The sequence below is a fragment of the Abrus precatorius genome, unplaced genomic scaffold (assembly GCF_003935025.1).
Source record: "Abrus precatorius isolate BTA unplaced genomic scaffold, Abrus_2018 Scaffold3, whole genome shotgun sequence".
Taxonomy (NCBI): Eukaryota; Viridiplantae; Streptophyta; class Magnoliopsida; order Fabales; family Fabaceae; genus Abrus; species Abrus precatorius.
The window spans coordinates 15,306,468-15,321,069 of NW_020874373.1; the positions used below are offsets into that span (position 1 = coordinate 15,306,468).

Genomic DNA, 14,602 nt, shown 5'->3' on the forward strand with positions numbered 1-14,602 from the left:
TAATACTTAAATTTAATTTGATATAATCAATACGATTACAGTATTAAGCTTACTTGTATCAACGGTCCACACATTGTATCAACAGTATTATGCTTACAAGCATACTTTTGTCATAATTTATTGATGTTAGAAAGTGAAGATAATTTATATTTGAAAAGTAAAGTTAGGTTAAATTGTAATTTATCCTTAATTTTGTGTTTTTCAAATTCAAATTCTCAACTTTATGTCAAATAGGACAAGGTATAATGTTTTTTAATATGAATTCAACGGTAACAGTATGTACCTAATAAGCACGTGGAAAACCGTAATACGTACGTCATTTAACGTGTTTCTCATAAAACCAAATTTATTTTAGTAAACTTCTAAATTAGTACTTGAAATTATATGAACGTGTATTTTAATTTTTGAAATTTTGAAATTCTTTAATTAGTATTTAATTTTATAAGATATCATTTACTTTAATTTTTTATTCATAATAACAGTAAATAAAATAAACTATAATAAAATAAAAAAACTTTCGGTAAAGTAAGGATTAATATATAATTTTTATAATTTTAGAGATTAAAATATTTAACTTATATTATTTCCAGAATTAATTTAGGACTTTATATTCCTTTTCTAAAACCACTGTTATATATTAAAGATTCAATTGATTTAATTTGAATTAAGAAAATTTATTATGGATGGGAAAAATCTTTGTCTAAATTTTCAACATAGTTACAATTAGAGACTCAAACTTGAAACTAATAGTTCAGCTGATATAATTTTTGCCAATTGATCAACACCCTCCATAATCATAAAACCCATTTTGTTATACTTCTTACATGGATGCTACTTAATTAAATTTGAAAAATATAATATTGCATTTTTCATAAATTAAAAAGAAATATAAGACCAACAAAATTCTGTATGGTTAACAGGTAATTTGGTCCTTAATTATACTTATTAGGGATTTAAAATTGAATTATGTGTATGGCAAAAAAATTGAGAGAAAACATTCACTCTAGTAATTTCTATATCTCAGAAATTTAATTTCTGACAATAAGTTAAAAACACTTATAGGGTACACCAAAAAAAGTTTGTTAGACAAGAAAGTTTGTGTATGAAAAATAAATATATGTTAAACTATATTGGCTAAATTGTAATTGATCCATAATCATATGTTATGTGTATACATGAACTTCTTCCCTCCCCATCTTAGGACCATGATTTTGAAGTCACTCAGACTTACCAAAAGTTAAAAGATTTTGGAAGAATCTGAATGTTAAACATTTTAAATGAATCTGAACTGCATACGCACTGTCACAACCAGTCTGTGCCCTGCCTTCTTGGACTCTTCCAATGCATCTTTTGAGATGTTTTGCAAAGCAAAAGTGAAAGGGGGGCATCTACTTGTTACTTCTGTCTGCAAAGTTAACTGCATTCTTCATATTTTACCCTAAACAAAGGGAATTTTCTAAATGATTATAATAATAATTTTACTTTGCTTATATGACAAAAAAATGTATCGTTTATTTATTTGTATGCCAAAGGCAGAAGGGAAATACAAAAGGTAATTAATTTTAAATAAAAGAAATGATGTTATGGGGTAAATATGGTTACTGTAAGATAAGAAATAGTGATTGGTGTATGTCTGCATGAGATAGTGATGTTAGCTTTCTCACTGTTTGATAAATTTGATTTGTTTTCTTTTTTACTTTTAACCTTTTTATCTGCCGACAAAAAACCAAGGGTCATATTAATAAAGGTGCACTGAGACAAGGGTTGAGTTCTAACTTGGAACACCAATTTTGGCTGGCTTTCTTTCTCTTTCTTCCTTCTCTTGGTGGGTTCAAAATTATACGCATCAAGTTTCAACCTTATGAACATGGATGTGTGCCAAAATGTATCAGTTTCCAGTGAGTGCCAGCAAGAGCAAGTCCTTGCCCCTTCTTGCTCAAGCAGCCTTGATGACCTCTTCTCAGCTCAGAATACGGTCAGTGTGTTACTTCAATGTTGCCTTGTTCATTTTTACCTTATTTTATGGTTTTGATACTATTCTAGCTTAATTTCCCTTGCCCCCTTAGTTCTTTGCAAGTTTTATGGTAAGGTTTTCTTTCTTGGTTTGAGAAAGTGATTTGTTTGGTTTGGCTATTACTATATCTTCACCAAATTTGTAGCTTTAGTGTTATAAACCTTATGCTGTGTATACTGGAGTACATGAAGTGTTTATGCTCGTTTTTGTTTTGTTGTTCTAAGCTAAATTTTGTGCTTTTAACTAAACATATGTGTAGGAAGTGGATGTTGGGTTGGAATGGCTTTCAGTTTTTGTTGAAGACTGTTTTTCCAGCCCTCCAAGTTGTGTCTTGGTACCTGCTAGTGTTCAGACAACAAGCACAAGCTCAAAACCTTTAGGCACATTGAAGAGACCTCAACAAAACGAGTCTTCGTTGCAAAATTTTGTGGTGCCCGGTAAGGCCAGAAGCAAAAGGAAAAGGCTTTCAGCCCCAAGAACCAAAGACCCTTTAAGCCTCTGGTCACACCATTTGAACCCACAAAATGAAGCCTTGAGTTCTGACCCTCCGCTTCTCAAACAGGCTTATTGGTTGGCTGATAGTGAACTTATTGTGCCTAAAGAAAAGGATGAGCAAGAGGTGACAACAAAAGAAGATGAAGTGGTGGAAAAAGGGACTAGGAGCAAGGAAAGTTTTGATGACTCTGAGTTTGAGATTAGCAATGGTCAAAATCCAATGCCAAGAAGGTGCACCCATTGCTTGGCTCAAAGGACCCCGCAATGGAGGGCAGGACCATTGGGTCCAAAGACACTCTGCAATGCATGTGGAGTGAGGTACAAGTCTGGTAGGTTGCTACCAGAGTATAGACCTGCCAAGAGTCCTACTTTTGTGAGCTATTTGCATTCCAATTCCCACAAGAAAGTCATGGAGATGAGGATGGCTGTTATGTCTTCCATTTCTAGTGAGCAGTAGTGGTTACCATATATTTTCATGTAAATTAAACTTCAAATTTTAGGAACAAACTATTTGCAAACAGAGATACTATTAAGGGGAATTATTAATTATTAGTGCTATGATTGATTATAGGCACATTTATATCACTTGATCTTCCAGCTTCATTTTGTCCTTCTTCCCCTTCTTTGGAGCTATATGCATTGCACTTTCATAAATAGTAGGTTAGGTAGTATTTATTCTTTACTCCAAAGAGAATGTACAAGTAGAGATTAACATTTTGATGTTAACTCCTATATATTTTGTTAATTGGTAGCAAGTTACTTTTCCATTTCCATCTTAAGATAAGATAGAAGCTGAAGGGAAATGAGTACATATAGACTATAGAACCAGCAAGGGTAATTATGTCATTGTCAGTGTTGAAGGCTATGCCTAAATTATGACGCTACCTTGACTTTCCCCTTTTTTCTCATTTTCCTGTAGTCATTTTTTACCTTTGAATATTTCTTTAAACTAACTAAGACATGAATTTTGTTCCACTTGGTATCGTATTCTGTCAGTATAAGCATGTGGGTGTGTTCTTAATTTATTTATACTGGCAGTTGGCATGCACTACCACACAGAAGATAAGATAATCCATTACGATATGTCCATGCACGTGACTTTCAAATTCCTTAGACAAGGTAAACAATTTGCAAGATGAGAATTTTTCAAATTTCACTATTTTATTCTTCTATATTTGTTTGATTTTATTCTATTTTGAAAAGGGCATATTTGGGAACCTGGTTTTTTATGAGATTCTTGTCTTGCTTGCGTCCATCTCCATTTTATATTCGACCCTCTTTAGAGAAGAAACACCAAATTGAAAATTCAGATAAGATGACAATTATAAAAACATAGTGTTTCTTCAGTAATTTTTTATAGCAAAATTCTACAAGTTGGTTTGATGAAAACTTATAAGAATCTTGCTCTTTCTTTCACTTTAGTTTTAGCACCTAATATTAGTTAGTAGTGTCACATCATAATTTGACTGTAGAATTGTTACAGTATTATTGGTTGGGTTGGGGAAGTGCCATATCCTACTATTTTAGAATAATGTCAAATTTCATTGCTAAGGATATATTCGTACATTTGAAAGGAGTGATTTTTTTAGTAACTTTGTCATTTAGTTTAAAAGAAAGAAATTAGAGAAACGAGTCCCACAAAAAATCGATGAGACAGATCCCATTTTCATATTATATAGTTAAATAACTTTTAAAATTATATAAAAATGAAAAAATAAAATTAATGATATTAAGAAAAATATTACATTAAATTATTTAAAATTTCTCATTAAAATATTTTTATATTAATTTTCAATAAAAAATTTATGTTTAATTTATATATATGAATATTTATTATATTTTACTTTTTATCATTATAACATCATTAGTAAAAAATAATATTAATTAAGTTATTGTTATTGAGTCATCTTATATGTATTTTTAATAATATTATATCGTTAAAGGTTAGAACACAACGAAGTATTTATATTAAGATTAAAATATAAAATTTTAAAATATGAAAACTTTTATATATGAGTATTAATTATAGAAACTTTTTAATATATTTTTACTATTAGTTTATATTTTATTTTTAGCCTACTCTACATTCTTACCGGTCACATCTTGAGGAAGGATATTATATATAGCATATCAAATATGAATGTTAAGATTATTTAAATAGATATTTTAATATTTTTATTATTAGTTTATATTTAAAAATTTAACGATACTTTTAACAAAATTTGATATGTTAGACAGATAAATAAACTTTTTAAGGAATAAATTAATGTAATAATAAAAAGTGTGTTGAAAACTGTTATTAACAATTTTTTTCTTTAAGTGATTAATTAATATCAAGAAAATTAATTATGAAATAAGTTTCATGAAGTAAGTGCTTTGTTTTAAGTTGTTATCAAGTCTTATGATATAATAATTAAACTGTTTTTATTTTAATATCACATGGTATTTTTTATATATTTTTAATTTTTTAAATTATTATTTATTTTATTTATATGTTATTTCATCTTTTATATTCAACTTATTTTTAAAAATTTTGGAAAAACTAAAAAAATACGACAATTTTAATAAACTATAATTTTTTTAAATATAATTCATTAATACAATACTCATTATCATATAAATAATTTATTTTGATGATATTTTATTTAATTAAAAAATCACTACAATGTCATGGTAGTTTCTTATATTTTTTATGAGGTAATTTTTTATTCTATTCATTCATTTATATTTTATCAAATTTTTTATTTATGTTATATAGTATAACCTTTTCAAATTATTTATTTTAATAATTTTTAAAATTTTTTCAAATTTTCAGAAAAATCAAATATGATAATTTTTAATAAATTATAAAATTATTATTATATATGTTAAATAAAAAGAAAATATGCATCAATGTAATACCCAATACTGTAAGAAATTTTTATAATATTTTTTGAAAATATTATATTTATTTAAAAAATAAAAATTGATGAATGAAATATAAAAAATTTAATTATAAAAAATAAAATAGTTTAATTTTTTATATGAAATTGAAATTAAAAAAATCAGTTGTTAATAAATTGATAATATTTTGTACTATCTATGTATGTAATTTTTAATTTGACTTGTAAAATACGACATAAAATTAATATGAATGATGATATAATATTATATTTTCATTTTTTTATTTTAAAAATTCACTTTCAAAATTTATAATTTTAAAACAAATTTTTTTATTAAACATATAAAAATTGTGATTTTTTAACAACACATCTCATTCATCTCATATTTGACTCAAATTATATGAATTAACTCAAATGTTATGTAACCAAATATCAAAACAAGTTAACAAATTATTAACAAAGGGGCAAAATAGAAATCAAAAATAATTTTTAAGAAAAAAATAATTAAATATTATCTGCGGAATTAGACTAAATAGTAAATAATGTTGTTGGAGCTATTTAAAAAATTAAAAGTAAAACTTTTACTAAAAATACTATTAATATGCATTTTATGAGATTTTTAATATAATTTTTGACAATTTTTCTTTAATTCTTCAAATAATAATATAATTGACAAGATTTAAAAATAAAAAAAAATCAACATGTTAATTATGTTTAAGGGTTTTTCAATGAATAATAAGAATCAGAGAAGAAAAGATGCTAGGTCCTAGGATAATGTTGGCCCTCAAGACATTGTTTGATCTTTTTTAATTTTCAAATTTTGATGTGTTAACTTTAGTCCGTGTGTAAAGTGGAAAGGAGGCAACACAGCAGTGACAGTCAAACATTGTCATCATGGTCAATGTTGATTTTGTTGGATTTGGATTCACATTTACGGTATTAACTGTTAAGTAATATAATAGGATAACGTTGAAGAGAGAAAAATGTATTTTTTTATTAAATTTAAATAATAAATTTATAATTGATTATGATAGATTTTTGTTGAACAAAATTATGTTTTAATTTTTTTAATATAATTATATCATGTTACTTGATAATATGGAAAAAGCTAAATTTAATTTATTTATTTATGATAAAGGCAGATAGATCAAAGAAAATTGCTTTTTCTACTTTCAAATTTCAATAATCAACAATAATAACATTTTGGAGGATACATGACGTTTTTTAGCACTGGGACCAAATCAAATTATTGCTATAGTAAATGTTGTTAATACAGATAGTTAAAAGATTTTTAAAAAGTTTTTGCAGCAATTTTTTTTTTTTTTCATTCCTTTATATAAACCTGATAATAATAATAATAATATATGGATTGAAATATGCGGCAATGAAATTATTACATACCTCTTAAATTAAAAAAAAAATCTCTAAAGATGGATGTACACATTATCAGGGTGAAACTATAATATTTTACTTGCAATTAATAATTTAGACATGTTATGTGAGACAAAAGAATATTTAAATAAGAATTTTAAAAAATAGAAGATATGTGAGAAACATGTTCTGTTATAGGACTTGAAATATTCTATAATAAATTACAAGAATTATTAGACTTATTTATAAAACTTATATTGAGAATGTTCTAGAGAGAGTCATCATAAAAAAAAAATTGTTCAAATGGAATTGTGCCAATTTAAAAGAAACATTATTTTATACAATGTCCATCGAATTATAAAGAGTGAAAACAAATGGAATGAATTCATATAATTGCGCACTGGATAATTTTATGTATGCAAATTCCTAAACTAAACTTTATATTAATTTTGCACTTGAGATGTCAATCAAGTAATTCAAATGATGAATAAGAGTGTAGTTAAATGAGATGTTTTAAGTGAGTAATTATTTTTAAAAGAATTTATAATTTTATAGATTAAAATTTGTCGTTTGAATAATAAATTTTAAAGAATTTAAAAGTTTAAGAATTTTAGTGGAAATTTTTAATAAATTAAAATAAAAAAATATTAACTTCTAATAAAAGAGTGAGAATTTAAATCTTTTTCATTTATTGTGTGTTCTATTTATATTTTTATTTAGTTATGGTTAAATTAATAATTTAAATTTTATATTTTCAATTAATTTTGTTAAATATAGTAATAATTTTATTTTTAAATGTCTTAATTTAATTGCTCTGTATAAACTAAAAATATTTGAAATGAAGGAAATTCAATTATTCTATTCAAATAAAATATTTTAAAATAATAACAATTTAAATGATATAATTTATTTTTTTAAAATTTAAATTCTTTAAAATTTTTAATTATCTCATTCAAATTCAACATAAGGTTTTGGGTGTCACTTTTAGAAGAAAATAGAGGGGGATGAGAGAATTTATTTAAAATTAATCCTTGTTTTAGAGTTATAAAAAAAAGAAATGGTTAGAACTCTTAAAACTCTCTTAACTTTATTTTTTGAGTTTCTCATACTTGAAAAGTTTTGGACTACTGAAGAGTGTCATGTGTAATACCTCTTCTTACTAATTTACAATTTTTTTTTTTATTATATCTAAGGTAGTTAAATTTATGAATCTACTTCAAATTGTTAAAAAAAAGTAAAAATTGTAAATTGTAAAATCATAAATTGAATTGTAAGATTTTACAAATATCATATATACATGCATATAAGTTCATATTCTGTATATAAAATAGTTGAAATTTAAAAATAATAAATTATTAAAAGTATTTGAATAATCCATATTCCATAAGAAGACTATTGAGCATAATCCATAACGTAACAAGTTAATAGCCCAAAATAGCCAAATCACTATATTTTTTATAAATTACAAGTCATAAACACTAAAATTAAACAAGAATTACTAACTAGTAATATTTTAAGATGTCTAATATAATAATTGTATCACATTAAAATAATAAGGATCCACCATATGGTATTCATCTTCATCTCCATCAACTTCATCATCTAAATTCAGAATGTCAACATCATTCTCAACAACATTTTATGTAGCTTAGTTTTGGGTCAAGTATTCATCGTCATCCAAGTCCAAATTGTGTACATCCAAGTCCACCCCTTCCATATTTAACCCTTTAACATTCCTAACATCATTTTCTACAATTCACTCATCATCAAGGTCTAGCTCACGAGCTCTTTTAAGTTGCTTCTTTTTTTTTTACCAATTTTGAATTAGCTATGACAAAGACAACACCAGTCATTGTCTTTTGTCAATTTCTCTTCTTGGTATGGACCTAAACACATTTAAGTATAATTATTGCAAGTAATTTGTAGGCTTGTAGATAATTGAAATAACTTTACTAAAAATCTTACCATCTTAAATGGACTCCAATTATATTCACATTTAAAGAAACTACATGTTAAACTTTATAAACAAATGATAGACTTTTGAAGCTATTGATGTTCATCTCCATATGACTCCCACCAATCAGTTGGGGTCTTCTTTTGAAGTGTTGCTCTAGCTAAGGGGCTATCAAAAAACATTTGTTGTTTCTTGAAATAATTAATTTGAATATCAATTTTAATCTGTTCTTCAATATCAGGCATCATCATTGCCATACAATTGTACAATCTTATTTAACTTCAAGATCAACTTTAAATCTAGGACTATAATGTAATTGAGGGTTGAGAAAATAGTTAGTAGTATGCAAAGGCCTATGAAGTTGTTTATTCAATTTATTGTCAATGATATTCCATATAAATTCTCCCTTTTCCCCAACAACTTTACAATTTGTTGCATTATCAGTCATAATTTGTACTACGTTTTCCTCATCAACCTTTTCTATAACTTCATCAAGCATCTTAAATATTTTATCAATTGTTTTAGTGATGTAGGAAGCATCAATTGACTTCAAAAATATTTTACCTTTGGGGATATTTGCTAAGAAGTTTAGAATGGTTCTCCTCCTTTTGCCTGTCCATGTATTTGTGATTATTGTGTAGTCAAAATTCTTCTAAACAACCTTATGTTCTTCAATAAAGTCCATTGTCAATTTTACTTTTTACTTCAAGTACTTCATTCTAATCTTATAATAAGAGGGTGGCTTAAATCCTACATCATGTCGTGCAATTAATTTAGAAATGGCAGGAAATTCTTCACTTGTTGCCACGTTGAAAAGTTATGGCATTGTTGTAGTAAAATATTGCAATTGCTTGACATGCATCCTCCCTTATACCCTTATTGAATATGCTATTTATCATGGCTTGTGGATCAATAACACTTTTCTTGCAAAATTGTCCAATCCTAATACTCTCAATTTCAACACCTCCAGTGACTTTTCTCTTTTCACCAATTTCCAAGGAGTTATATTTTTTAGTTGTCATCAAGGAAGTAATAATCTTTACCATCTGCTTATTTACATCCTTAAGAACATTTGTAAGGTTCAACATTTTGATTTGTTTTAGCCAAATGATGCTTTAAGCGATAAATACCTCAATTTAGTACCTTTTGGTATAATTTGCACTGAACCTTCACAGTTCCTTGAACTGAAAATACATATTTCTATCACACATCACCCTTGTTTCCACGAGCATTCTGGGGAACCAACCTATGAGGCATGCTTGAAGAGCCTATAGCGGTGGAGCTGTCGATTACAGTTGGGAGTAACCTAAGAATGCCTGAGCTTTGACCACCAGCCATTTCCAGATAGGATGAAAAAAAAAAAAGCAAGAAGAAAAAAACTAACAAGTTGTTGTTGCCTTGTCAGTTTAAGGTTCCATGAAAAGAATATAGTAAGAAGAGAAGAAAATAATTAACAAGTAGGATTGGGGTAGACAAAACCAGAGAGATCATGAAGAAGAAAAAAAAGGATTTAGCTAATAGTGTACACCAAGTCGCTCAAAGGAGATTTAGGGAAGAAGAAAAGAAGGATTTAGAAACGCATGACTTTGTTCACGCTTAAATATAAAGCTGGGTTAATCTTAGGTTATAAAAAATTTGAGTCAAGATCCAGATTCGACATGCAAAATCGAAAGAAAATTAGGATTTCACTGATTTTACAATCTAAATCACGATTTCATTGTAATTTTACTTTACTTTGATTTCTAGTACAATCTATATTGTTTGGTTCACCAAAATCGTAAAATCTTATGATTTATGATTAACTCCAGATTTTAACTACCATGATTATACTCGTCGTAAAGTATATATATATACACACACACACACACACATATATATATATATATATATATATATATGATTAATTATGTTTTTTATCTCTATAAAATTATTACCTTTTGGAATTAGTCCTTACAATAATTTGTTAAAATTTAATTCTTAACATTTTCAAAGTGTTTGAAATTAGTCTATGTTAACTCTCTTTTGTTAAGTGATGAATGAGTTAAATTATAAAAATCTAGCTCATTATTATCACGTCATCATTATTTTTTAAATTTTAATCTTTACAAAAAATTTCATAAAAATATTGAAATTATTTAAAAAATAGTAATTAATCTAAAAAGTTTCTAAATATCTTATTCAACCTTGAAGACAATCTTCTAAAATTTTCAACTTACCCACATGTCTACCCACTCAAAATAAAAAAATAACAATGCAACTAAGCACACTCAAAGACTAAAACTTTGAGCACAAAACAAGTTTAAAGTGGTTTCAATGTGAATAGTTTTGAATCTTAACCCACATAAAAAAGAAGATTCAATTTTTTTTTGTTAGGGTTGCGAGGAATAATCAGTAACATGAGTTATTAAAGTTGAGGTGAGAAAAAGATAAATTTTATTTATAGATATAGCAATTGGTTTGGTGGGTCAAATTTGAAATAAAGATCAAATTTAAGAGTTAAGAAGTAAAAGCACGTGCAGGATGGAACTTTATTAGTGGATATGACAATTGAATTAATGCACCAGTGCAATGTTGATCCCTTTAACCTCTACACTGCCACAAAACAAAGAATTTCTTATATTTTTTCATAACGAATAATGAATCCTAAAATTTCTGGTATAGCCCAAAGTGAATTATAAATTTAGATGGTGCAAAAAGAAAGGAAAAAGGGGAAAAAACTAAATTTAAGGATATTTTGTAAATATTAATTTTAAATAATTAAATATTTAAAATAATTAAATGACATGTAAATGATAAGATAAAGTTTTGTTACCTAGTTCATCAATTAATAGAGAACAATCGACGATAAATACTAATTTCAAAGAATAATAATTTATAAAAAGTAAAAACATAATTAAATGTATATATATTTCTCAACTTGTTATAAAGTCTTGTCTAAAAAAAATTCTTTCATGTAAAAAATAGATGATTGATCCTTTAAAAATAAACGTATCATATTAATTAAAATTATAAAAATTTATCTTATAATTTACTTTAACTTTATATTTATATATAATTGAGTTAATTGTAGTACAAGATTGAAAGCGAATATTACTTTAAATTTTTATTTAATTTTTAATATAAATATCTTATTATTAGTAAAAATAGCAAAATATAATATATTAATAAATTATATATGAATAAAAAATAATAAAAGTGTAATAATCTTATTTACATAATAAAATTTTTATTATCATTCCCTTTTAATATTGTTTACGGTGAAAAATGACAGTTGTAAACAAATAATCCAAAGATCAATCTGGGGACTAGATTTAGGTCCTCTTTGGGTTCTTTTAAGTGTGTTGTTAACGTGATGCTCAGATTAACGGCGTAAAAGAGTATTAAGCAAGAATAGTGAATAATAAATGTACAGAATTGAATCAAACGTAGATGCTTTTACAAAAATGTAGTAAACCAGAAACAAACAGTGTACAAAGATACAAGCAACAAGCACTGAAATTAAAATGCAGAAAGGTAAATGCAGGAATGTAAAGGTGCTGGAAAGTAAACGTACGACTCCTCACAACGGCAAACAACGGCCACCGTGGGTCTCCTTGTAGCTGGTGTCTGGCGCGGTGCAGGGTTTCAGCGTCTCAGAGTGTTTAGGTGCGGTGTCTGGGTGCAAAAAGTCGTCCTTTGTGAAATGGTGCTTTGGAGTATTTATAGACATGAAGATCATCACCGTTTTCCTCCTTTTGTGGGCACTTCTTAGTAACTGCCTTCAACTGTTGATGTTCATTACCCACGATTGCTTGTGATCGTGCTGTTCATTGGGGGCTTCTTTCGTAACTGCTGTCGCCCATGATCTCCTTTGCGTAGTGGTGAATACTGATAACTACTGGTAACCGCTTTTGAATTTTTCAAGACTCCTATCTTTTGAGTATTTGTGAGAGGAATCTAGTAGACTCCTTAAATGTTATGGCCTTAGAATAGTTTCTTTTTGACTTCTCTTTTTTAGCCATTCTAGAGTTTTGAGAGCCTGTCTTGGTCTTGTGAACATTTTCTTTGTTCATTTCTGTTTTTCGATCAATTCTGGAGGGACTCTGGAGCTCAACCAGGTTTGTGGACTTAGAATATTTTCTGACCACTTCTTATTTTTCGAGCAATTCTGGAGGAAATCTGGAGCTTATCTAGGTTTGTGGACTTAGAATATTTTCTGACCACTTCTTGTTTTCCGAGCAGTTTTGGGTGTCGGGGACTTGAAAACTCCTCAAAAACTTCTCGAAAAGTCATCAATTTTTGTGGACTTAGAATATTTTCTTGTCAGTCCTATTTTTCGAGCAGTTTTAGATGTCAGTGACTTGGAAACCCCTCAAAACTCCTCGAAAAAGCCATCAGTTTTGTGGACTAAGAATATTTTCTTGTCAGTCCTGTTTTTCGAGCGGTTTTAGAGAAAAATCAACAAGGTGACAAAAACCTCTAAAATAGCTCGAAATGTATTCCTTTTATATTCAGGCTTATCTTTGGCTCCTTCTTGACTCTCAAAACTTATTGAAATGTAGTTTTCTTCAAGATGATTTTTAACTTAGAAAATTTTCCTTATCCCAAACAAATATTAAACATTTAAATAAGAATGATGTTTAATTCTTCTTCTCTTTACTTCTCTTTTCCTGTTTTACTTTTCAAACTCGTTTATTCTCTTTCCTTTTAAACACTTAAACAATGTTTTAAAAAAAAATAAAAATTGAAATACTTACTCTAATAAGTTTTTAAAATATTGTCTCACAATAATTGTTTTCAAGTACCAAGAATATTTTAATTTAATTATTTGAACTTAAAGGATGTGAGATTAAATAAAACAAAGATTCAAATGTAAAAGTAATTAAGAAGAATTAAAATAACATAACCTTTGACAATAAACTAGTTGAGAAAAATCTAAGACGTGTGGTTTCACCTTTACAATTCTCTATGTTCACTTTTAAATTAATTTTAATTCTGATTTTCTTATGATTGTTAACCATTCATACTAAATCTATTAACACCCAATAATCATGTAATATTAATAATTTTTTTCTAAGCTATTATCCTCAATGGTTATGCAAGGTAAAAGAAAGAGAAAACATAAAGAGCTGTTAATTTAATAACAATTGAAAGAGAAGAACTAAATTTGGTTCACTTAATCATTTATATTATTTTATCCTATAGATCCATTAACTATATGTCATACGGTTGCCGATAATATAACTAATTATGACATGTTTAAGAGTTGTCAATTTCAAACATACAAATATAGCACAATAGGATAAACATCAATTAAGAAAGAAACATGAAACTATCATTAATTACAAAGATCTTATAAAGTCATGCAAAGGATCCACCATAGCTCTACCTATGGATTTATCTAGACATAGTATATTTGAAAAGCAAAACAATAACAAACTAATATATAATTATTCAAAAAGTAAATGCAAACTAGAGGAGTCTCCAATGGAGAAGAGATGAAGAAAGCTCTTGATCCCAAAACACACTCCCTAAGCTTCAATCATAATCAGCGACTAGCCAAAACCAAGATTGAAGATGTTAAAAAGATGCAAAAGATGCCTGAGTCGTTGTCTCTAAAGTTTTAATAGTGTTTCAAAACCCTGATACTTTTGTACTCGTGGACTTCTCATAGGTAAGCACAATCGTGTACGTGGCTCAAAGTTCTCCTTTGATGGTTGTTGGAGTATGGGCGTGTTGACTGCAGTGAAGTCTTATTTTCCATTCAATTTGGGTCCAAAATGCACACAAAACCCAATTGTTACCTTCTCATGTTAAATTGCATAATTAATATAGAAATTAATGCAAAAACCTAATAAAATAATGGTCACACATAAATATATAGGTTGTAAAATATATGCTAAAATA

General features: G+C 27.2%; 1 protein-coding gene across 1 annotated transcript; it reads left to right on the forward strand.

Annotated features, from left to right (window-relative positions):
- The first annotated feature begins 1,789 nt into the window (after positions 1-1,789).
- Positions 1,790-3,165, forward strand: LOC113863371 (GATA transcription factor 5-like). Its single transcript, XM_027496928.1, has 2 exons — positions 1,790-1,975; positions 2,274-3,165. The coding sequence occupies exons 1-2, from the start codon at positions 1,862-1,864 to the stop codon at positions 2,964-2,966; spliced, it is 807 nt and encodes a 268-aa protein (XP_027352729.1). The 5' UTR covers positions 1,790-1,861; the 3' UTR covers positions 2,967-3,165.
- The last annotated feature ends 11,437 nt before the right edge of the window (positions 3,166-14,602 follow it).

Bases quoted from the DNA above. Each gene is read 5' to 3' on its own strand.
- LOC113863371 (XM_027496928.1), top strand. From the start codon at position 1,862: ATGAACATGGATGTGTGCCAAAATGTATCAGTTTCCAGTGAGTGCCAG. The intron at 1,976-2,273 runs GTCAGTGTGTTA...ACATATGTGTAG, and splicing joins TCTTCTCAGCTCAGAATACG to GAAGTGGATGTTGGGTTGGA.